At 50.9% G+C, this 18396-nt stretch overlaps 1 protein-coding gene across 1 annotated transcript in view; it reads right to left on the bottom strand.

Moving 5' to 3' along the window:
• Window positions 1–12461, bottom strand: part of LOC133360217 (potassium channel subfamily T member 1-like) — a 65203-nt gene extending 52742 nt beyond the window's left edge. Inside the window, exons 1-4 of the mRNA XM_061578850.1 lie at window positions 12340–12461; window positions 4703–4782; window positions 2082–2184; window positions 336–392 (exon numbers count right to left, since the gene is read on the bottom strand). Coding sequence (XP_061434834.1) covers window positions 336–392; window positions 2082–2184; window positions 4703–4782; window positions 12340–12389 — 290 coding nt within the window. The 5' untranslated portion in view covers window positions 12390–12461. The remainder of the gene's footprint in view (window positions 1–335; window positions 393–2081; window positions 2185–4702; window positions 4783–12339) is intronic.
• Between the last annotated feature and the right edge of the window lie 5935 nt (window positions 12462–18396).

Below are 18396 nucleotides of genomic sequence, written 5' to 3'. Positions count from 1 at the left end.
TAAGTCGATCTGTTCGTAAGTCCAACTTTACTCCTGTCCACTACAAACGTGTTGCACGGCTTGTACGCTAAACAGGGGGAATGGCTTTAAAAGTTGTATAATCTCCTGTAGCTGCAGATGCCACTGAATCTTCATGTTCTGAAGATGTAAATACCACCGCCATCTTTTGCGCGGCGGTTTAACTTAACGACTCTGGGTCCAAACAGGACACTGGACGTACGGACAGGTTTGTTCGTGTATCTGAAAGTTCGTAAGTCGAATGTTCGTAAGTAGAGGAGTCTCTGTATTGTCATTAAGATTGTTCACCTATCTATTTCATATATTCCACCTCTTACCAGTTAATTGGGGCGTTGGCATCAAATTCCGTGAAGTTCTGCTTGGGGCATTCCCAGCTAAGCAAACAAATGAACAACGACAAACACAAAAGAACAGCTCAAACTCCCTCATGTCATCACACAAACAACATCAACAATCCTCCTTCTTCATAGAATGGGTAGAGTGGTGGGTAGAGACGTGGAGAGAGTGGTTAGTATCAAGGCCGTAATTATAATATATATTTGGGGGGACACATCACCCCCAACATTCAAATATTCTAAAAATGTCCCCCCCCCAATATATTGCTATAAAAAAAATTGCTATGCTATGTAAATAAAAACAACAATTTGCTGAACCTTGGCCACAATATCTGGACTTGTCTTCATATATATCAATGCATAGATTTATGTTTATATGATTGTGGTTATGGTTGTACTTTATTAATCCCTAATCTCGGCCATTACATACAAAGAAACAAGAAATGGTAAAAAAGTAAAAACAGAGCAATGTAATACAATACACTATTAGACATTTTTGTTAAAAATAAACAAAAAGTCTATCCCATGTGTTAGTGAATTTTTTAATATTTTGGGCAGGAAATTAGTTTTCAAATGTAGATATTTTTCTGGTTTGGGACCCCCAGACCCCCTGGAAGATTTGGTCCCCCCCAATGTTGACTCCATGGCTACAGCCTTGGTGAGTATAGACGTGGGTAGAGCCGTGGTTAGAGATATGAGAGAAGGTGCATAGAGATGTGGGCAGAGATGTGAGTGGGTAATCGTCAGTGTCATCTTCAAGTGGCTATTTTAATTTTGCACAGCACGTTGACCGAGCAGGACTTCTGCATTTCAGACAGAAATCACTGTCCATCTTTTCCCGACACTGAATGGAGCTTCACGCGCTCCCAGGTAACATAGCCACTTCCGTGCCCTCGTCGAGGAGGCCGCTCTCCTATCCTACAGTTACATGCTAATTTCTCACATTAACATCACTAGCCCCGGCCACTTCTTTATGACCCTTGAGCTAGACCCATTTCAAACCTTTCAAAACAGTCTGCCTCAGCAGCAGGCCATGCTTTCCCACCTGATGACGGACGCTTGTGTTGCGCCCGAAACGTCGTGATTTATTTTATTTTATACCTACGTGCCTTTACCGAAAGAACCAAAGAGTATGGCTCCCAGGTGTTTATGTAAAGTTACCAAACGCAAACTCGCTATGCATTGCCAGGGAACATTATGGGGAAATAACATGTATAACTGTGCCTCTAGATATGAATAAAATGTATATGTTTAAGTCCGTCAGCTTACTGGCTTTGCGTCAGCCTATTTCACTCCAGCGGCATTTGGTTACGCAGGAAACCACTCCTGCCTGGCTTCAACCTTTTATGCGTCTCATCAGCAGTCAGCCTCGTGACACAGACACGAACTTCGCATGCTCCACTGCCGCCCACGTGTCGGCCTCTGCCACGTGTGTCGGAACGCCAAGTGAGTGGCAAATCTGGTGCAATTGCACAAGATAGACGTCAATGTCACCCCCCCCGGGTGAAAACACTGCAAACGATCTGAGCTGGGTGCGAGTGGATGCACCCCAAAGGTAGGGGGGAGGTGTTGTTTAACACCACCGAGATGTGGCCGTCATCCACTCACATGCGCGCGCTGACATTGTTTTTCATGGTTCGCAGTCTTTTAGGTTTTTTGTTTTGCGGAATTGGATTTCGGATCGGGGGTCGGAGCGACCGCGTCAGGAGCCCCACGGACCCGTCTCACCAGCCGTAGCCATTGTCCTTGGGGTCGTCCAGCACCACGCGGCACACGTAGAGCACGCACGTCAGCACCTTGAGCGCGAAGTTGAACACGCGGATGCGGAGGCCTGCAAACAGGATGCATTTGAGTCAGGAGAGACCACGGCAATATTACCTGTAGGTTTCGTGGCCACGTGAGGCCCTACGGCCTACGCAGGGCTTGTGTGGGTTCAGGACCTAAGCCTTGTCCTCGTCAACCTTGGCAGCGGTCAACGTTCGAACGTTAGCACTTTTATATTATACGTTCCATTTATTTGGAAAATTAATTGCCGTGGCAATGTTTGCATAGCCCCTTAGTGACCTTTCATTAATATTCAACGCTGCAAACGTTATATCTTCAGGTGCAGCCAACCCGTGCGTGTGTATGTATCTGTACCTGTGTGAGCGTGCGTGTGTGGGGAGCAGTAGCGTAGCGGTTAACAGACTGCACTACGAACCCGGTAACCCGAGTTCTATTCTCGCTCACGGCGAACACCAGTGACGATTATCTGAACCGGTTCTGTGCCTCCTCTAAGTCGACTCAGCCTCAAATTAGTACCCTGTGTGGTGTGTAAACATCGCCACTGAGGAGAAAAAAGCAGTCGGGCGTGGTGTGCAGTGCCAGCCTTCATAGGTGCTCGTTCACATCACTTGCCCCAACGGTCTGTTAAGACTATACCGGAGATCTTTGTCTTTTGTTTCTGTGTACTCAGTGGAAATTTTAGAAGCACATTGCTCAAGGCAGGTAGCTATAAAACGCAAACAATTATGACACTCATAAACAGGGCCGTATTTTCCCGAATGTGCCCATTCCGTCATTACTGCAAATTACAAGCACTCATTCAGGCTCACAACCCAACTGATTTGTTTTCGTGACTAAAATACCACCCCCGCCGCTATCAAACAAGACACAAAACAGAGCAGAATAACCAAAATCAACTGTTGTACCGTACAACTATGGCTCCCGGGCCTTCGTCAACTCGCACCAGGTTTGGCGGTTATACGTACAGGGACTCCTCTACTTTCGAACGTTCGACTTACGAACTTTCAGAGAAACGGACAAACCTGGTCCTGTATATCCAGTTACCTGTTTGGACCGAGAGTCGTAAGTTCAACCGCCACGCAATAATTGGCGATGGTGGCATCTACAGAATCATGACGAACAAGTGGCATCTACATCTGTAGAACATGAAGAACCAGTAGCATCTACATCTACAGAACATGAAGAACCAGTAGCATCTACATCTACAGAACATGAAGAACCAGTGGCATCTACATCTGTAGAACATGAAGAACCAGTAGCATCTACATCTACAGAACATGAAGAACCAGTAGCATCTACATCTACAGAACATGAAGAACCAGTGGCATCTACATCTGTAGAACATGAAGAACCAGTAGCATCTACATCTACAGAATCATGACGAACAAGTGGCATCTACATCTGTAGAACATGAAGAACCAGTGGCATCTACTATCTGCAGAACATGAAGAACCAGTGGCATCTACATCTGCAGAACATGAAGAACCAGTGGCATCTACATCTGTAGAACATGAAGAACCAGTAGCATCTACATCTACAGAACATGAAGAACCAGTGGCATCTACATCTGTAGAACATGAAGAACCAGTAGCATCTACATCTACAGAACATGAAGAACCAGTGGCATCTACATCTGTAGAACATGAAGAACTAGTGGCATCTACATCTACAGAATCATGACGAACCAGTGACATCTACATCTGCAGAACATGGAGAACCAGTAGCATCTACATCTACAGAATCATGACGAACCAGTGGCATCTACATCTGTAGAACATGAAGAACCAGTGGCATCTATATCTGCAGAACATGCAGAACCAGTGGTATCTACATCTACAGATAATGAAGAACCAGTGGCATCAACAGAATCATGACGAACCAGTGGCATCTACATCTACAGAACATGAAGAACCAGTGGCATCTACATCTACAGAACATAAAGAACCAGTGGCATCTACAGAATCATGACGGACCAGTGGCATCTACATCTGTAGAACATGAAGAACCAGTGGCATCTACATCTGCAGAACATAAAGAACCAGTGGCATCTACAAAATCATGACGGACCAGTGGCATCTACATCTGCAGAACATGAAGAACCAGTGGCATCTACATCTACAGAATCATGACGAACCAGTGGCATCTACATCTGTAGAACATGAAGAATCAGTGGCATCTACATCTGCAGAACATGAAGAACCAGTGGAATCTACATCTACAGGAGATTATACAACGTTAAAAGCCATTCCCCGTGTTTAGTGTACAAGCCGAACAACGTGTTTGCATTCGACAGGAGTAAAGTTGGACTTACGAACAAATGGACTTATGAACAGAACTCTGGGACCTAACTCGTTCCTAAGTAGAGGAGTCCCTGTACCGTGAAACGTTGTCTCCCGTGACTATGGCTCTAGAGCCCTGGTCAACGTGGTGAAGTATGGTCAAACAACACCCCTGTTGTTTACCGGCGATACGGATAAACACAAGGGGGGCTATCGATTACACATTTGTATTACACTGGTGGTGGTGATGATGATGATGATCTATAAGACAGGGCAAACCCTTACTCGATCGCTTGTTCTTGATGAAGAAAAGTTTGCAGCGTTCCTTGAACGTCTTTTCGTGCACGTAGAACTTCACATGCACCCTGGGGGCAACAACAACAACACACACACATTGTGAAACACCTCGCAACTGGCAAATTGCCCGATGAAGTTGAATGTAATTACCAGCTAAACGTCGTACTCGAATTTTAAATGATGTTGATTCACTCTTCAACACACCGGTGTGCTAAAGTAGTGAACTATTTGTCCTTTGTAAACGTGACACATTTGTTACTGTTTGGCCGTGTCGGGTGGTGGAGGGTTACGACACATTTATAAATAACGCGATCTAACCCAAAAACCTTTATTATGAATAATATTGGTCGCGAAAGCCTACGCGTTAAACTGGTCTCAGGACTCCACTAGGTCGACTCGGTCCTTAGAAAGGGTAGCTGGTACATCAGCATCGGGGGATGCGAAGGCGGACCCCGGACGCCCACAAGTGCTGTTCGCGTCCACAGGTGGCCGCGAACAGCACTTGCCGCAAAGAGTCAGTTCAAAAGGCCATATTGGGGGGTAGATCTTTGTCTTTGGGCCTTGATCTCCTCCCGTGTCAAGCTCGAGGCCCCCCCCCCCTACCCTTCTCACACAGCTGACGGTCGCCGGCCCTGCAATCGCCGTGTTAACCGCTGCGTTTGAGCGGTCGAATCGCGGGTGACTTGAAAGCCAGAATCTCGGCGGTGAGTGGCTCAGCGTCCCAGACGCGGCCACTGTGTCAGGTCGCCGGGCCCACCGCCTCGATGGAGTGTCTCGCGCTCGCATCTCCCAAGCGCGAAATGCTTTTGTTGTTATTGTTAAATGTTATTTTGACCAGGATAAAGTCCCACTGAGCTAATGGCACTTTTTTGTTTCTTTCAGAGGTCATCCAACTTGGCCGTATGCGTGATGACAGTGGCTTCGTCATCGCAGTGGCTGTTATCATCATCATCATCGTCGTCGTCTTTGTCGTCGTCATATCACGTGGGAACTCATAGCAGCAGCCAAATAATGTGAATGCGCGTTCATCCGAAATGTGGCAAAAACCGGAGAGCGATCCACGCTGCCGTCACCACAGGCGAAGAGAGATCAAGGGAGTTCACGCGGACTCCAAATATACAACAGGCATCGCCAGGGTCTGGGATCGAACCCACAACCTCACGCGTGCTGGGCGAGGGAGATCACATGTCCTTGCCAAACATACCAATTGGCGACGCCATGAATTGAATGTTTACACGTTAAACAGTTCACGCCCCACCGGCTGTGGTTTCCTCCCCGCGTAGTAATAATTTAAGTGGGTATTTATTAGAATGTCCATCAATATTGTGCCTATCATAATAATTTGCATAAATTGTGTTTAGTTTGCTGTCCTTCCTTCAACATGCACACATACTGCATATAATCAACACTGCCCATAGACTCACCATTGCCCATAAACTCAACACTACCCATAGACTCAACACTGCCCATGATTTAACACTGCCCATAGACTTAACACTGCCCGTCGACTCAACACTGCCCATAGACTCAACACTACCCATAGACTCAACACTGCCCAGAGACTCAACACTGCATCTCCAATGATCACGCTTGTCTACGTACGGTGCGAAAGAAGTTCTGCATACACACGTACAACACAATCGCGCTGCGCCAAACGTGTTGTCATCAGCGACGAGCAACGACAGTGAACCGCGCACGCGCTCTGCTGCGGTGTTGACTTTGTTTACAGCATGGCATTGTGTTACCCTCATTGTTTGACGGTGTGCGATTGGCCCCTCGGCACACAGCAGCTTCGCCTTCGGGACTCGATCTTCGATCCGTACACGGGAGGTAGCCAGAAGGCTCGCAGTGTCACAGCAACCGATGGGCTCAGCCACCGTGGGGTGCTGTGGGTGCCTCGTGACGCGTCTGTGCGTCATTGAGGCTATAGCCACCTCACCTGGTCTACAGGAGGTCGTGGGTTCGATCTCGACCCTGACGCCTGCTGCTGTATATTTGGAGTTTGCATGTCTCTCTCTCTCTCATCATCACGGTGGCTAGGAGATGTTAACTACCTCGCCTGGTCTAAAGGAGGTCGTGGGTTCAATCCCAACCCTGTCGCCTGCTGGATATTTGGAGTTCGCGTGTCTCTCTCTCTCATCCTCACGGTAGCTAGGAGATGTTAACCACCTCGCCTGGTATACAGGAGGTCGTGAGTTCAATCCCAACCCTGTCGCCTGCTGCTGTATATTTGGAGTTTGCGTGTCTCTTTCTCTCATCATCACCACGGTGGCTAGGAGATGTTAACTACCTCGCCTGGTATACAGGAGGTCGTGAGTTCGATCCCAATTCTGACGCCTGCTGCTGTATATTTTGAGTTTTTTCCCGTGGTCGCGTGGATTTTTCTCTCCCTCCACAGGTTTAGAATCGACGTGCAATTCGCGTATTCGGCTGCGAGAAATGTTCACGCGATGAGCCACTTCGTTGAGCTGTGATAGCCAGGTCGCGTCTGAGAAAGAGCTACATTGGGCCTTACTTGCTAAAATAGAATTTCGTCTGTCGCTCGCCACCAATGATTGCGAGCGATGGGCCAGGAATCGAACTCAGGCCGCCGGGTTCACGGCAAACTCGGCTTAAACCACAGCGCCACGACGCTCCCATCCAAATGACAGTGGTGATGTCGCTCATTGTTATCCGAGGTTCTCCTTTTGTCGTGTCGCTTTTGCCCGACGTTTTTCGCTCAAAGAAAAATTTACACCCCCACCCGCCCCCCAGAATGTGGGAGCGAAACGTTGGACATCGTGCTGGACAGAAGCATCATCATCAGCAGCAGCAGCAACGCGGCCGCCAAAACCTCATCGTAATGAGATCGTAATTCCGCTAATTCTGCACAACAACACCGGCGCAGTTCGGACTTGCCGCTTTCGAACACAAATTCTCTGGCGGTATTTGTCGGGGGGAGAGCGGGGGGGTCCCTAGTAGGGGTCCCACAGCCCCCCCCCCCCCTGTGGTGTTGTTAATATCAAGAAGAATTGAAACTGTGTTGAGCCAGGAGTCAAAAATGCAGTCGTGCCGAAGTTATTAAAATCCTGAGGGTCACACGCGCGGCGCGCTTAATCCGGGACCCGTACGTTTCTTCTCACCACAGAACTGCTCTTATCCGTCCGTGATATGTGGGGATGTGGGGATGTGGTTGCGGCGGGGGTAGGGGGGATTCCAATTTGGACCAATTCCCCCAAGGGGTTATCTGCGAAATTACAGGGTGTTTAAAAATGATTGACCCAATTTCAAAGCAGTATGTTTCACGATGGCAACATCTTACAATTACACAAAAAGTTACAAACGGTTTAATGAGTTATCAAGTTTTATTAACCATTTTATAAATGCTTTATGTGCCCTCCATCTGATGTACAGACAACATCGAGTCGATAGTTGAATTTGTCCCAAACGCCTCTCAAAGTGTCTTCTTCCACTGAAGTCACCGCTGCCGTGATTCTGTTTTTGAGGTCATCCAGATTAGTCGCTAGCGGTGGCACAAAAACACCTCGGTCTTTGACATATCCCCACAAGAAAAAGTTGCAGGGTGTGGTGACGTCTGGGGGTGATCTTGGGGGCCAAGAGTGTAACGCCAAGTCTTGGGGTCCCGTGCGACCAATCCAACGTTGAGGCAGTGTGTCTTGCGAATGACTGAGGCTAGGGGCTGTTTGTGCGCTGGGAGAGCCATCTACTGGTAATCATTTGAAACTCTATGCCCCGCCCTCTCTATGCCTCGCCATCTCCATGCCCCGCCCTTTCAAGTGGTAAGAGTTTCATTCATGGGCGGTTCGTGGTTGTTGCGATTTCAAATCGGGTCCATATTTTTAAATACCCTGTACTTCACTCAATCGCTTTGGGGTAGGCGGGGGTATAAGGGGCATCTTTGTGGATGATCACGGATAATAAGACGATGCATTAGCCGCTCAACTCCAATTATCCGAACAAAATAAATTGTCACGGCGAATTTTGAACCGTGACTTGTTGTCCCCGGGGTGCATGCTGGGAAAAAAGAGAGCGTCGTTCAATGCCCGCGGCCAGCGGGGCATTTGTGACGCCGCTCCGCTGTCAAACGATCTTGTCCGACGTTTCGCTGGCGATTACAACGGGCAACGTCAGCGGCGCTCTGTAATCTCCTGCGGAGCGTGGTACAGACGGGTCCAACTTTCGTTGACTTTGCAATACTCTTCATGCGGTTGTGCTGATGAACAAATGCCATCGGAACATTTGCCCACGAGGCCGCAGCCTGGTGCGTCTGGCTCTGTCGCTGGGTGGTGGAGTTGAAGAGTCAATTAAATTACCCTCTACACTACACGACGCGTGAGTGTTGAACTTCTTTCGCACCGTACATACGATCTCGCCCGAACAGAACGTAATTGCGAATTAAATGCTCATTCTTAGCTTCACGCTGACCGAGACACCCGCTTGACTCCTGGACCTTGTAACAGTTTTATTGGTAGAGTGATGACTGAACTAAAAACTAAACTTCATTTTATTTTACCAGTTAAGGCTCCACACTGAGCTCCATAGCTCTTTTTCTGAAGCGACCTGACCACAAATGACAGCTCAGCAAAGTGGTGGCTTATCATCATTACGTGGACATTCATAGCACGAGCCAAATCGCTCTAAACGCGTAGTGACGTTGATTCTAAATGTGGAGGGGAAAAACACCCGGAGGACCCGGGGAAAAATCCACGCGACCACGGGGAGAGAGAGACACGCAAACTCCAAATATACAGCATGCGCCAGGGTTGGGATCGAATCTACGACCTTCTGTATACCAGGCGAGGTAGTTAACATCTCCTCGTCACCGTGATGATGAGAGAGAGACACGCAAACTCCAAATATACAGCAGCAGGCGTCAGGGTTGGGATCGAATCCACGACCTCCTGTATACCAGGCGAGGTAGTTAACATCTCCTCGTCACCGTGATGATGAGAGAGAGAGACGCAAACTCCAAATATACAGCAGCAGGCGTCAGGGTAAGGATCGAACCCACGACATTCTGTATACTGGGTGAGGTAGTTAACATCTCCTCGTCACCGTGATGATGAGAGAGAGACGCAAATTCCAAATATACAGCAGCAGGCGTCAGGGTTGGGATCGAATCCACGACCTCCTGTAGACCGCGCGAGGTAGTTAACATCTCCTAGCTACCGTGGGGCTCTATAACACACGGGGAGTGAATACGCAGTTATATTTATTGTTTGTAGTTTAAAATTTTAAACAAATAAATAAAATTTACCATCACTCCGGCCGGGATTTTAGGTTTCAATGCGCGCATGTCATCTCGCGTGCCATCTCGCGTGTGTCGGCGATTAGCACCACTAGTCGCGGTCATTTATACCATGAGCTCAGACAAAAATTTAATTAACAGATTAGAAAGCGCGGCTCGACTTCCCCGATACAACCACGTGGTGCTCTGATGTAACGAGCGGACCACTCCACTCAGCTACTCCAATACAACCACGCGTAACCTGGTGTAACGAGTTGACCATTCCACTCAGCTACCCACACATTCAACTGTCGCACTGACGAAGAAGACTGAGGAAGGAGGAGGAAGAAGAAGGAGTTGGGGTTCTCAGACGTAGCTCTCTGATGTCCGCTTCTGCGGGCTGTTCTGTACGGACCAGAGCGTCACTTGACGAGGAAGGGTTCTCAGAAGTAGCTCTGTGATGTCCACTTCCATGGGTTCCGTTTTCAAATCGCACCGAGGAGGAGGAGGGTGGCGCTGGCTGGTGACTCCACCCCAACTGAGAGACGACCCCAGAGCTGAATGTTTTGTTAAACCGATTATCTTCGTTTGAGTCCAATTCCCCTTTGTCCACAGAAGATCGACCTCCGTGCCTGTGACGACTCCTCGCTTTTTTTCGGGGGGGGGGGGAGGGCGAGAGGGATTTTGCCGCAGCGTCTCAGGGGTTGGCCGCGGATCGGTGCGGACGCGGCCACGCGAAACCACTGCCCGTTGTCCCACGGCGCCCTGAGACATTCATGAAAAGACCCTTACATGTAAATTACCATCGTGGTTGTTGTTATTGTTTAAACACGAACAGAAGAGCCCAACGAAGATGCCCCCCCCCCTTCGGCGAGAGCGCAGTGCATGCCGGGGGGTTGACGACGACTCCCAAGGGAAGGAGGTCACGCGCGGCCTGCAGGTAAGGCGCGTCCAGTCGCACTCGGGATTCTCAGACCCTGCCGCTGCTGCTGACACACCAGGCTCTCAGTGGGTTAGCCCCCCGCTATGTCTGTAGAAACCCAGTCGCGTTGACACTCCTACGACTAAGGACTGCCGGGGTCAAGGCTCTGTTCCTGCAGGGGGGTGGTGGGGCTGTGAGACAGAGTAGTTCGAGTTGTATAAGTCCTGTCTTGTTGGTGAGTGGGTGAGTGAGTGACTAGGTGAGTGAGTGGGTGAATGGGAGATTGGGCGAGTGAGTGGGTGAGTGAGTGACTAGGCGAGTGAGTAACTGGGTGGGTGACTGAGTGGATGAGTGAGTGAGTGAGTGGATGAGTGGATGAGTGGGTGACTAGGTGAGTGGGTGAGAGGGTGAGCGAGTGACAGGGTGGATGAGCGAGTGACTGGGTGAGTGAGTGGGTGAGTGAGTGACTGGGTGAATGAGTGAGTGACAAGGTGGGTGAGTGGGTGAGTAAGTGACTGGGTGAGTGAGTGAGTGACTGGGTGGGTGACTAGGTGAGTGAGTGGATGAGTGAGTGACTAGGCGGGTGAGTAACTGGGTGATTGGGCGAGTGAGTGGATGAGTGAGTGAGTGGATGAGTGGGTGACTAGGTGAGTGAGTGGGTGAGTGGGTGACTAGGTGAGTGAGTGGATGAGTGGATTGAGCTGTTGCCACTGCCCAGCTCCCAGACTATGGAACGAGGCTCTGCGCCTTTGTCAATGAGACAATCGGAGTCGTTCGGGGCTGATGGTTATTTAAGTCCCGTCTTGAACATTCGCCACTTTTAAACCGGCCTTTCGCCCGTGCGCCTAGTTCTGGCTGGACACCCAGCGGGCCCCGCTTATTTCCTCGCTTTAAATTCACGGTGGCACATTGGCGGTGAGTTTCTGCGGATAAAGATGTGCCAACTTTTAACAAATTGTCATTATTATTGTTGTTATTGTGAGACTGGCAACGATTGCCTCTTGCGCGTGTCCACGCGGAGAGGCACGCGGCGAGACGTTGCCCGCTACTTTCACAAATCGTGGCCGCCGAGCAGAGGGCATTGGCGAGGCGAGGTTGGGAATGGTGTAACACCACCACCCCCCCCCCCCCGTGCCTCAATAACTGCTTTGATCGCTCTGCTCGGCCAAGACGGCAGAGAACGGAGCGCTCCGCGAGACCCAACAGACTGTGAGCTCGTGACATCACGAGCTCACAGTGGCAGCGGGATGAGGTAGCGAGCAGTTGCGATTTGAGGATTGGCCCAGGGTGAGGTTTGGCACAGGGAGAAAGAGAAAAAGCAAGCATCCAGGAGATAGACACCAGAGGACACGTAATTGGTAGAGAAGACATCACCGACTTAAATCCACGTGGCCCTCCCAAAAACCACAAGCCTCCCCCCCTCTCCATCCCACCCCCCTTCAGCCCCCCACCGCCCACCAAACATCTTGCTCTCACCTCTGCTCGATGTCACTGTCAAGAGACTCGCTCCTTATGAGGGGCAGCATGGTCCAGAGGCGCTCATCGTCACCACCATCACCATCGTGCGTCTTCGCTCGCCACCACCGCCACCACCGCCACCACCGCCACCACCGCCGTCGCCGTGACTGCTACCACCACCACCTCCACCACCACCAATGCTACCACCACCAATGCCACCACCACCACCAAAGCCACCACCACCAATGCCACCACCACCACCAACGTCGTCACCGCCACGCTCGCCGCTGGCACTTAGGCTGCCGGCGATAAATTCACTTTTTTCTGCTGCTGCTGCCCTACGAACGACCCACGGATAATTAAATTAAATATGAAAGAGGCGGGCGGGGGGGAGGGGGTGGTGGGGGGTGGTCAGCCGTAATCCGACGGTGAAAAGTGGCCACGTGAGAGGAGAAAACAACAACAACAAAACCCAACCCGGACAACCCCGACTGCGACCCACCCCGAGACAAAGGCAAAGATCCCCCGTGTAGCCTTTAACAGACTGTAGGGGCAAGTGCTGTTGGCGAGCACCGATGAAGGCCTGAACGGCGCACCAGGGGGGTGGGTGGCCAGCACCACGCCCGGCCGCCTTTGTCTCCCCAGTGGCGATGTTTACGCAACCGCACGAGGCACTCATCGGAGGCTGAGTCGACCTAGTGGAGGCCCGGGACCGGTTCAGACACTCGTCACTGGTGTTGGCCGTGAGCGGGAATCGAACCACGGGGTCACCGGGTCCACAGCGCTACCCGCTACACTACCGCCCCTCACTCCACGGTAGCGCTCACCCCCCACGCCGATCAGCACCCACCCCACCCCCACCCCACACCCACCCCACCCCACCCCCACCCCCACCTCACCCCCACCCCCACCCCACCCCCACCCCCACCCCCACCCCACCCCACCCCACCCCCACCTCACCCCCACCCCACCCCCACCCCACCCCCACCCCACCCCCACCTCACCCCCACCCCCACCCCCACCCCACCCCACCCCCACCCCACCCCCACCCCCACCCCCACCCCACCCCACCCCCACCCCCACCCCACCCCCACCCCACCCCCACCCCACCCCACCCCCACCCCCACCTCACCCCCACCCCCACCCCCACCTCACCCCCACCCCACCCCACCCCCACCCCACCCCCACCCCACCCCCACCCCATTGTGACGCTGAACCATCGCGCGTCCCGTGGCACTTGTTCGCACCACGTGTTGGGGAGCGGTGGCGCAGTGCTTAGAGGCCGTCCATAAATGACGTCACGCACCTAGGGGGGGGGAGGGGTCAGACATTTGTGACGATGTGTGACTAGGGTGGGGGGGTGTTTGAAAAATGTGACGTCACATCAAAATGCGCAACTTTAAATAAATATAGAATTGTTGTAAGAACACTCCTCCAAGATCAGAGTGCAGCGCCACATTAAATACGCACTACAATCACAATAGTTTAAAGCGATTTGAAGCATGTTTTATTTTCAAAATAGAAATATGGTTTTGGGGGGGGGGGGCAGAGCTTTGTGACGTCATATTTGAGAGGGGGGTCTGACTTTTTGTGACGGGGGGGGTCAAATATCGTCCAAAATCTTGTGACGTCATTTATGGACGGCCCCTTAGCGCGCTGCGTCACCGAACCTGGTGGCGGACCCGAGTTCGATTCCCAGCTCACGGCAAGTGGCAAGTGACGATCATAATCTGAACCGGTTGACCCGGGCCTCCGCTAGGTTGACTCGGCCTCAAATGAGTACGAGGTGGCGGTGTGTAACGAAAACACGAACATCGCAACAGGGGAGACAAAGGCGGCCGGGCGTGGCGTCGGCATTTGTGATTTGCGTGAAGGTGTGATGGGTCGTGCAGAAATACAATGATCACTACAAAGATAAATGAGGGGTGGGGAACCTTTCTTCTGCCAAGGGCAATTTGGATATTTATATAACATCATTCGCGGGCCATACAAAATTATCAACCTAAAAATTCGCCCGTTATATTTCATCAAACATTTAATAAACTCGTCCCTAATGTGATGGCTGGAACTGCTTCTCTTTGGCGAGGCGTGTGATGTTAGCTGGTATTGACGATGTTGCTGCTACTCGCAATTGCTTTTCCAGGTTTGCTCCTAGATTGATTGAATTTCGAGTCCCGCCTGCGGTTGCCTTGGCAGGGCCACACCAAATGATTTCGCGGGCCTTGTACGGCCCCGCGGGCCGGACGTTCCCCACCCCTGAGATAAAGGGGGCAGCCCTGCAATTGCCGGCTCACGCCACCAGAGGCTGTCACCCGCTCTCGGAAGCCGTGGTAGTTACCCACACTGCACCCCACCACCGCACGTGACTAGCCTGCCGCTCCACACATCGTCGAAACGACACTGGACACAGGAGGAATACCGTGAAACTCCGCCCGGTTAGGGACCAGAGCATGGACAATGTCAAAAACGGACGAATGTCAAAGCAGAGCATTTATTTACAAAAACAATAATTATTTTACAGTGATCACGAAAATAAGCACAGTATGAATACTGTACACGTGTTTTCTAATCACGAAAATAACACCGTAGTGTTATACTGTTATCACATACATAACTATTAATTGTTTACAGTATAATCCCAGAAGTACAGTATTAAGAATTTTGATTCATATGTTGTTTTATTCTGACTTTATGTGAACGAAAAGACACAAATTCGCCCGTTTTCTCATTTAAAATAGGTAAATTTCAAAATATAACTGGCCTGGTCACAAAAGCAAAGTTTGTGGAGAATAATAGCCATTTTCTGTACTTTGTGAGGCATAAGCAATTAGGAAATAACACTACCCAGGAGCAAAACATATGTTACACAGTGTAATATATGAATAAACACAAATATAAGAGATGCTCACCGAACGAATTATATTCAAAGACTGAACGAAAAAGATGGCGCGTGGCGCGAACGTCGTGGAAGGGTTGCGATGAAATCGGACGAGAGAGGAGAGCCGCGTGGACGAAAGTTGAAATGTGGTGATGATTGAAAACGGCCGAAAGAGCGAAGCAACGAAATTCTGGTGGACGAAAGTCTGGTGGACGAAAGTCAAACGGACGAACGTCAAGTGGACGTTAGTCAACGTATCTCTGTATTTTTTTCACGTTACCAGGTAAGCCTCCACACCGATCTACGTAGCTCTATTTCAGAAGCGATCTGGCTTCTGGAAAATAAATAACAGCTCGACGAAGTTTGATAATCATCGCGCGGACATTTATAGTAGCAGCCAGATACTCTCAACGCGTGTTTCTGAATGTGGAGGGGAAAAACCAGAAGACCCCTAAAAAAATCCACGTGGCCACGGGGAGAGAGACACCGCAAACTCCAAATATACAGCAGCAGGCGTCAGGGGTAGGTATCGAACCCACGACCTCCTGTATACCAGGCGAGGTAGTAAACATCTCCTAGCCACCGTGATGATGATAAGAAAGATAAAGGAACGCAAACTCCAAATATACTGCAGCAGGCGTCAGGGGTCGGGATCGAACCCACGACCTCCTGTAGACCGGGCGAGGTATTTAACATCTCGTAGCTACCATTCTGCCAGGTGGACAGACGTGACGGGATTATGGGGAGTAGGGGATGGATGGGGTTAAGAGGTTAATACACTTTTACCCTCATTTCAACTGCGGTGGCGCCAGGAGATGGAGTCGGACCGGTGGCCCTCTGGATGGCAAAGCCGCGCGGCGCTGCTGACCGTGACACGGCCACCTTGGGATGGGCTGCCTCCACGAGCGCGTGCACAATCGAGCGGGGTCGTGGAGCCGTAAAATTAATCATAAACGGCAATTACGGTGATATATCTATTAAAAGGAGAGTTGCAACATTTATAAATCGGCAAGAACATTGTTGCAAAATCCACGGCGAGACGGGGGGGGGGAGCATGGTGCTTGGCAGTTCCCGTGCCACGCGGTAAGCACCACGAGGGTTCGAATCCCGACTAATGTGACCCCATACTGTTCGGTTTGGACGGCTCAGCCACCCGCTATGCAGAGGGGAGAGTGTCGACGTTTGTGCGTGAGAGTTTGAGCGCCTTGGTGACGACGAATCTGAACTGGTGCTGAGCCGGTTAAATGCTGACTGATGAAGACCGCCAGCGTTGCGATCGAAACGTCGTGGTTTTTTTTTGCTTTTATTATTTTCAATCTATTTTTATTTTTCATTTTATTTTACTACTTTAATTTTTATTGTGGGTTTTTTTGCTTTTATGATTTAGAATTTATTATTTTTATTACTTTCAATTTTAATTTCATTTTATAATTTTTCTGTTTTATATCTCCGTGACTTTACCGAAAGAACCAAGAATATGGTGCTGAGCCGTGCCCCAGAGGTCGACGAGTTCGATTCCCGCTCCCGGGCCGACAAACACCAGCGAAGATTTCCCGAAACGGTCCCGGACTTCCCCTAGGTCGACTCGGCCTCAAATGAGTACTTGGTGCGGTGTGTACACATGAACACTGTGGAGACAAAGGCGGTCGGGCGTGTTCCTGGCCACCCTCCCCCTCGCGTGCCGAGTTGGTCATCAAAGGTGCGTGCTCACAGCACTTGCCCGAACAGCCTGTTAAAGGCTATCCGGGGGATCTTTGTCTCCTTCTTTGCGCGTGGAGTTTGCATGTTCTCCTGTTCACCCTCGCGTTCCCCCCAGGGTTCTGCGTTTTACTCCCATAGATACCCCCCCCCCCGCTCTCTCCCAACACAACGTGACTGGTGTCACGTTTTCAACACTGCACCGCGGATTTACTCGATCGCAAAGAAAAAAAGAGACCCCCCCCTCCCCGTAGCCTTTAACAGACTGTTGGGGCAAGTGCTGTTAGCGCGCAGCACCTATGAATGCCGGCACGGCACACGAGTTAGTGACCAACACCGCACCCGACCGCCTTTGTCTCCCCAGCGGCGATGTTTTTCCACACCACTGCACCAGGTACTCGTTTGAGGCTGAGTGGACCTAGGAGAGGCCCAGGACCGCTTCAGATAATCGTCACTGGTGTTGGCCGTGAGTGTGAATCGAACTCTGGTGGCCGGTGTTCGTAGCGCAGCGTAGCGCTAACCGTTGCACCACCGCGTCACAGCCTAACCCTCACCAAGACCAACCAATAGCCGCAATTCGCCACTAAGTGACGGTGACGTCACCACGACGCCTGTGCCAGGCCACGTGAAGTGTCGAAGGCTCGCTGCTGACAGGAGGTATCGGGACAGACCCAGCAGGTGCCATGGGTTGGCTGACTGAGATGACTGCTAGATGCACCAGCTGTACCCCCCTACATCGCCGCTGTATTTTATCCGCGCGGCTCTCCACTCGTTGTGAGCGTCGCTCCTCTGCCCTCTGTTGTTGCTGGAGGGTGACCGCCTCCAACTGCCCAGTAGTAGCAGCGTCCTTCACGAGCTTCCTCCATAGAGGCCGATCTTGAGACCGCGGGAGTAGTCATCGGCAAGTCCACTCAGCTTCACATCCTCCCGTACAGCATCAGCTCCATCTCTTCTCAAACCCATCTCGTGCCCGTTAAGCCCCCTCTATGCGGCCAAACAGAAGTTGCTTAGGCATGCGGTGGCTGGGCATGCGGGATACATGACCCAGCCAACGCAGCCTTGCCTGCCGGAGGAGCCCACTGATGGGAATGTGTTCAGATCTTTCAAGGATTTGTGAGCTCCTCACACAATCCAGCCTGGTTAAACCCAGGATGGATCGTAGGCAGGGCCAGCCTGAATGTTTCTAACCGGCGCAGATGTTTCACTAGAGGGGTCCACGTTTCACAAGCGTAGAGAAAGGAGGGCATCACTGTGGACGAGAAGGCCCGGAACTTCGTGCGGAGCGACAGACCAGGTAGCTTCCACACAGCGTTACGCAGCCGATGAAAATAGAATTCCGCCCGACTGATTCGGAGTGAGAACTCTGCTGTCAAACTGAAGCTGGTTACTCGCAAAATCAGACTCCACACACCCACACAGACACGTACCCACACACACCCACACAAAATATAAAAAGACAAATATCCACCATATAGCCTTAACAGACTATAGGGGCAAGT

Source organism: Lethenteron reissneri, chromosome 67, assembly GCF_015708825.2.
Source record: "Lethenteron reissneri isolate LAM-NWPU_2019-01 chromosome 67, ASM1570882v1, whole genome shotgun sequence".
NCBI classification, from domain to species: domain Eukaryota; kingdom Metazoa; phylum Chordata; class Hyperoartia; order Petromyzontiformes; family Petromyzontidae; genus Lethenteron; species Lethenteron reissneri.
Note: the sequence above shows the minus strand (reverse complement) of the source record. Positions and strands in the feature narration are given on the sequence as shown.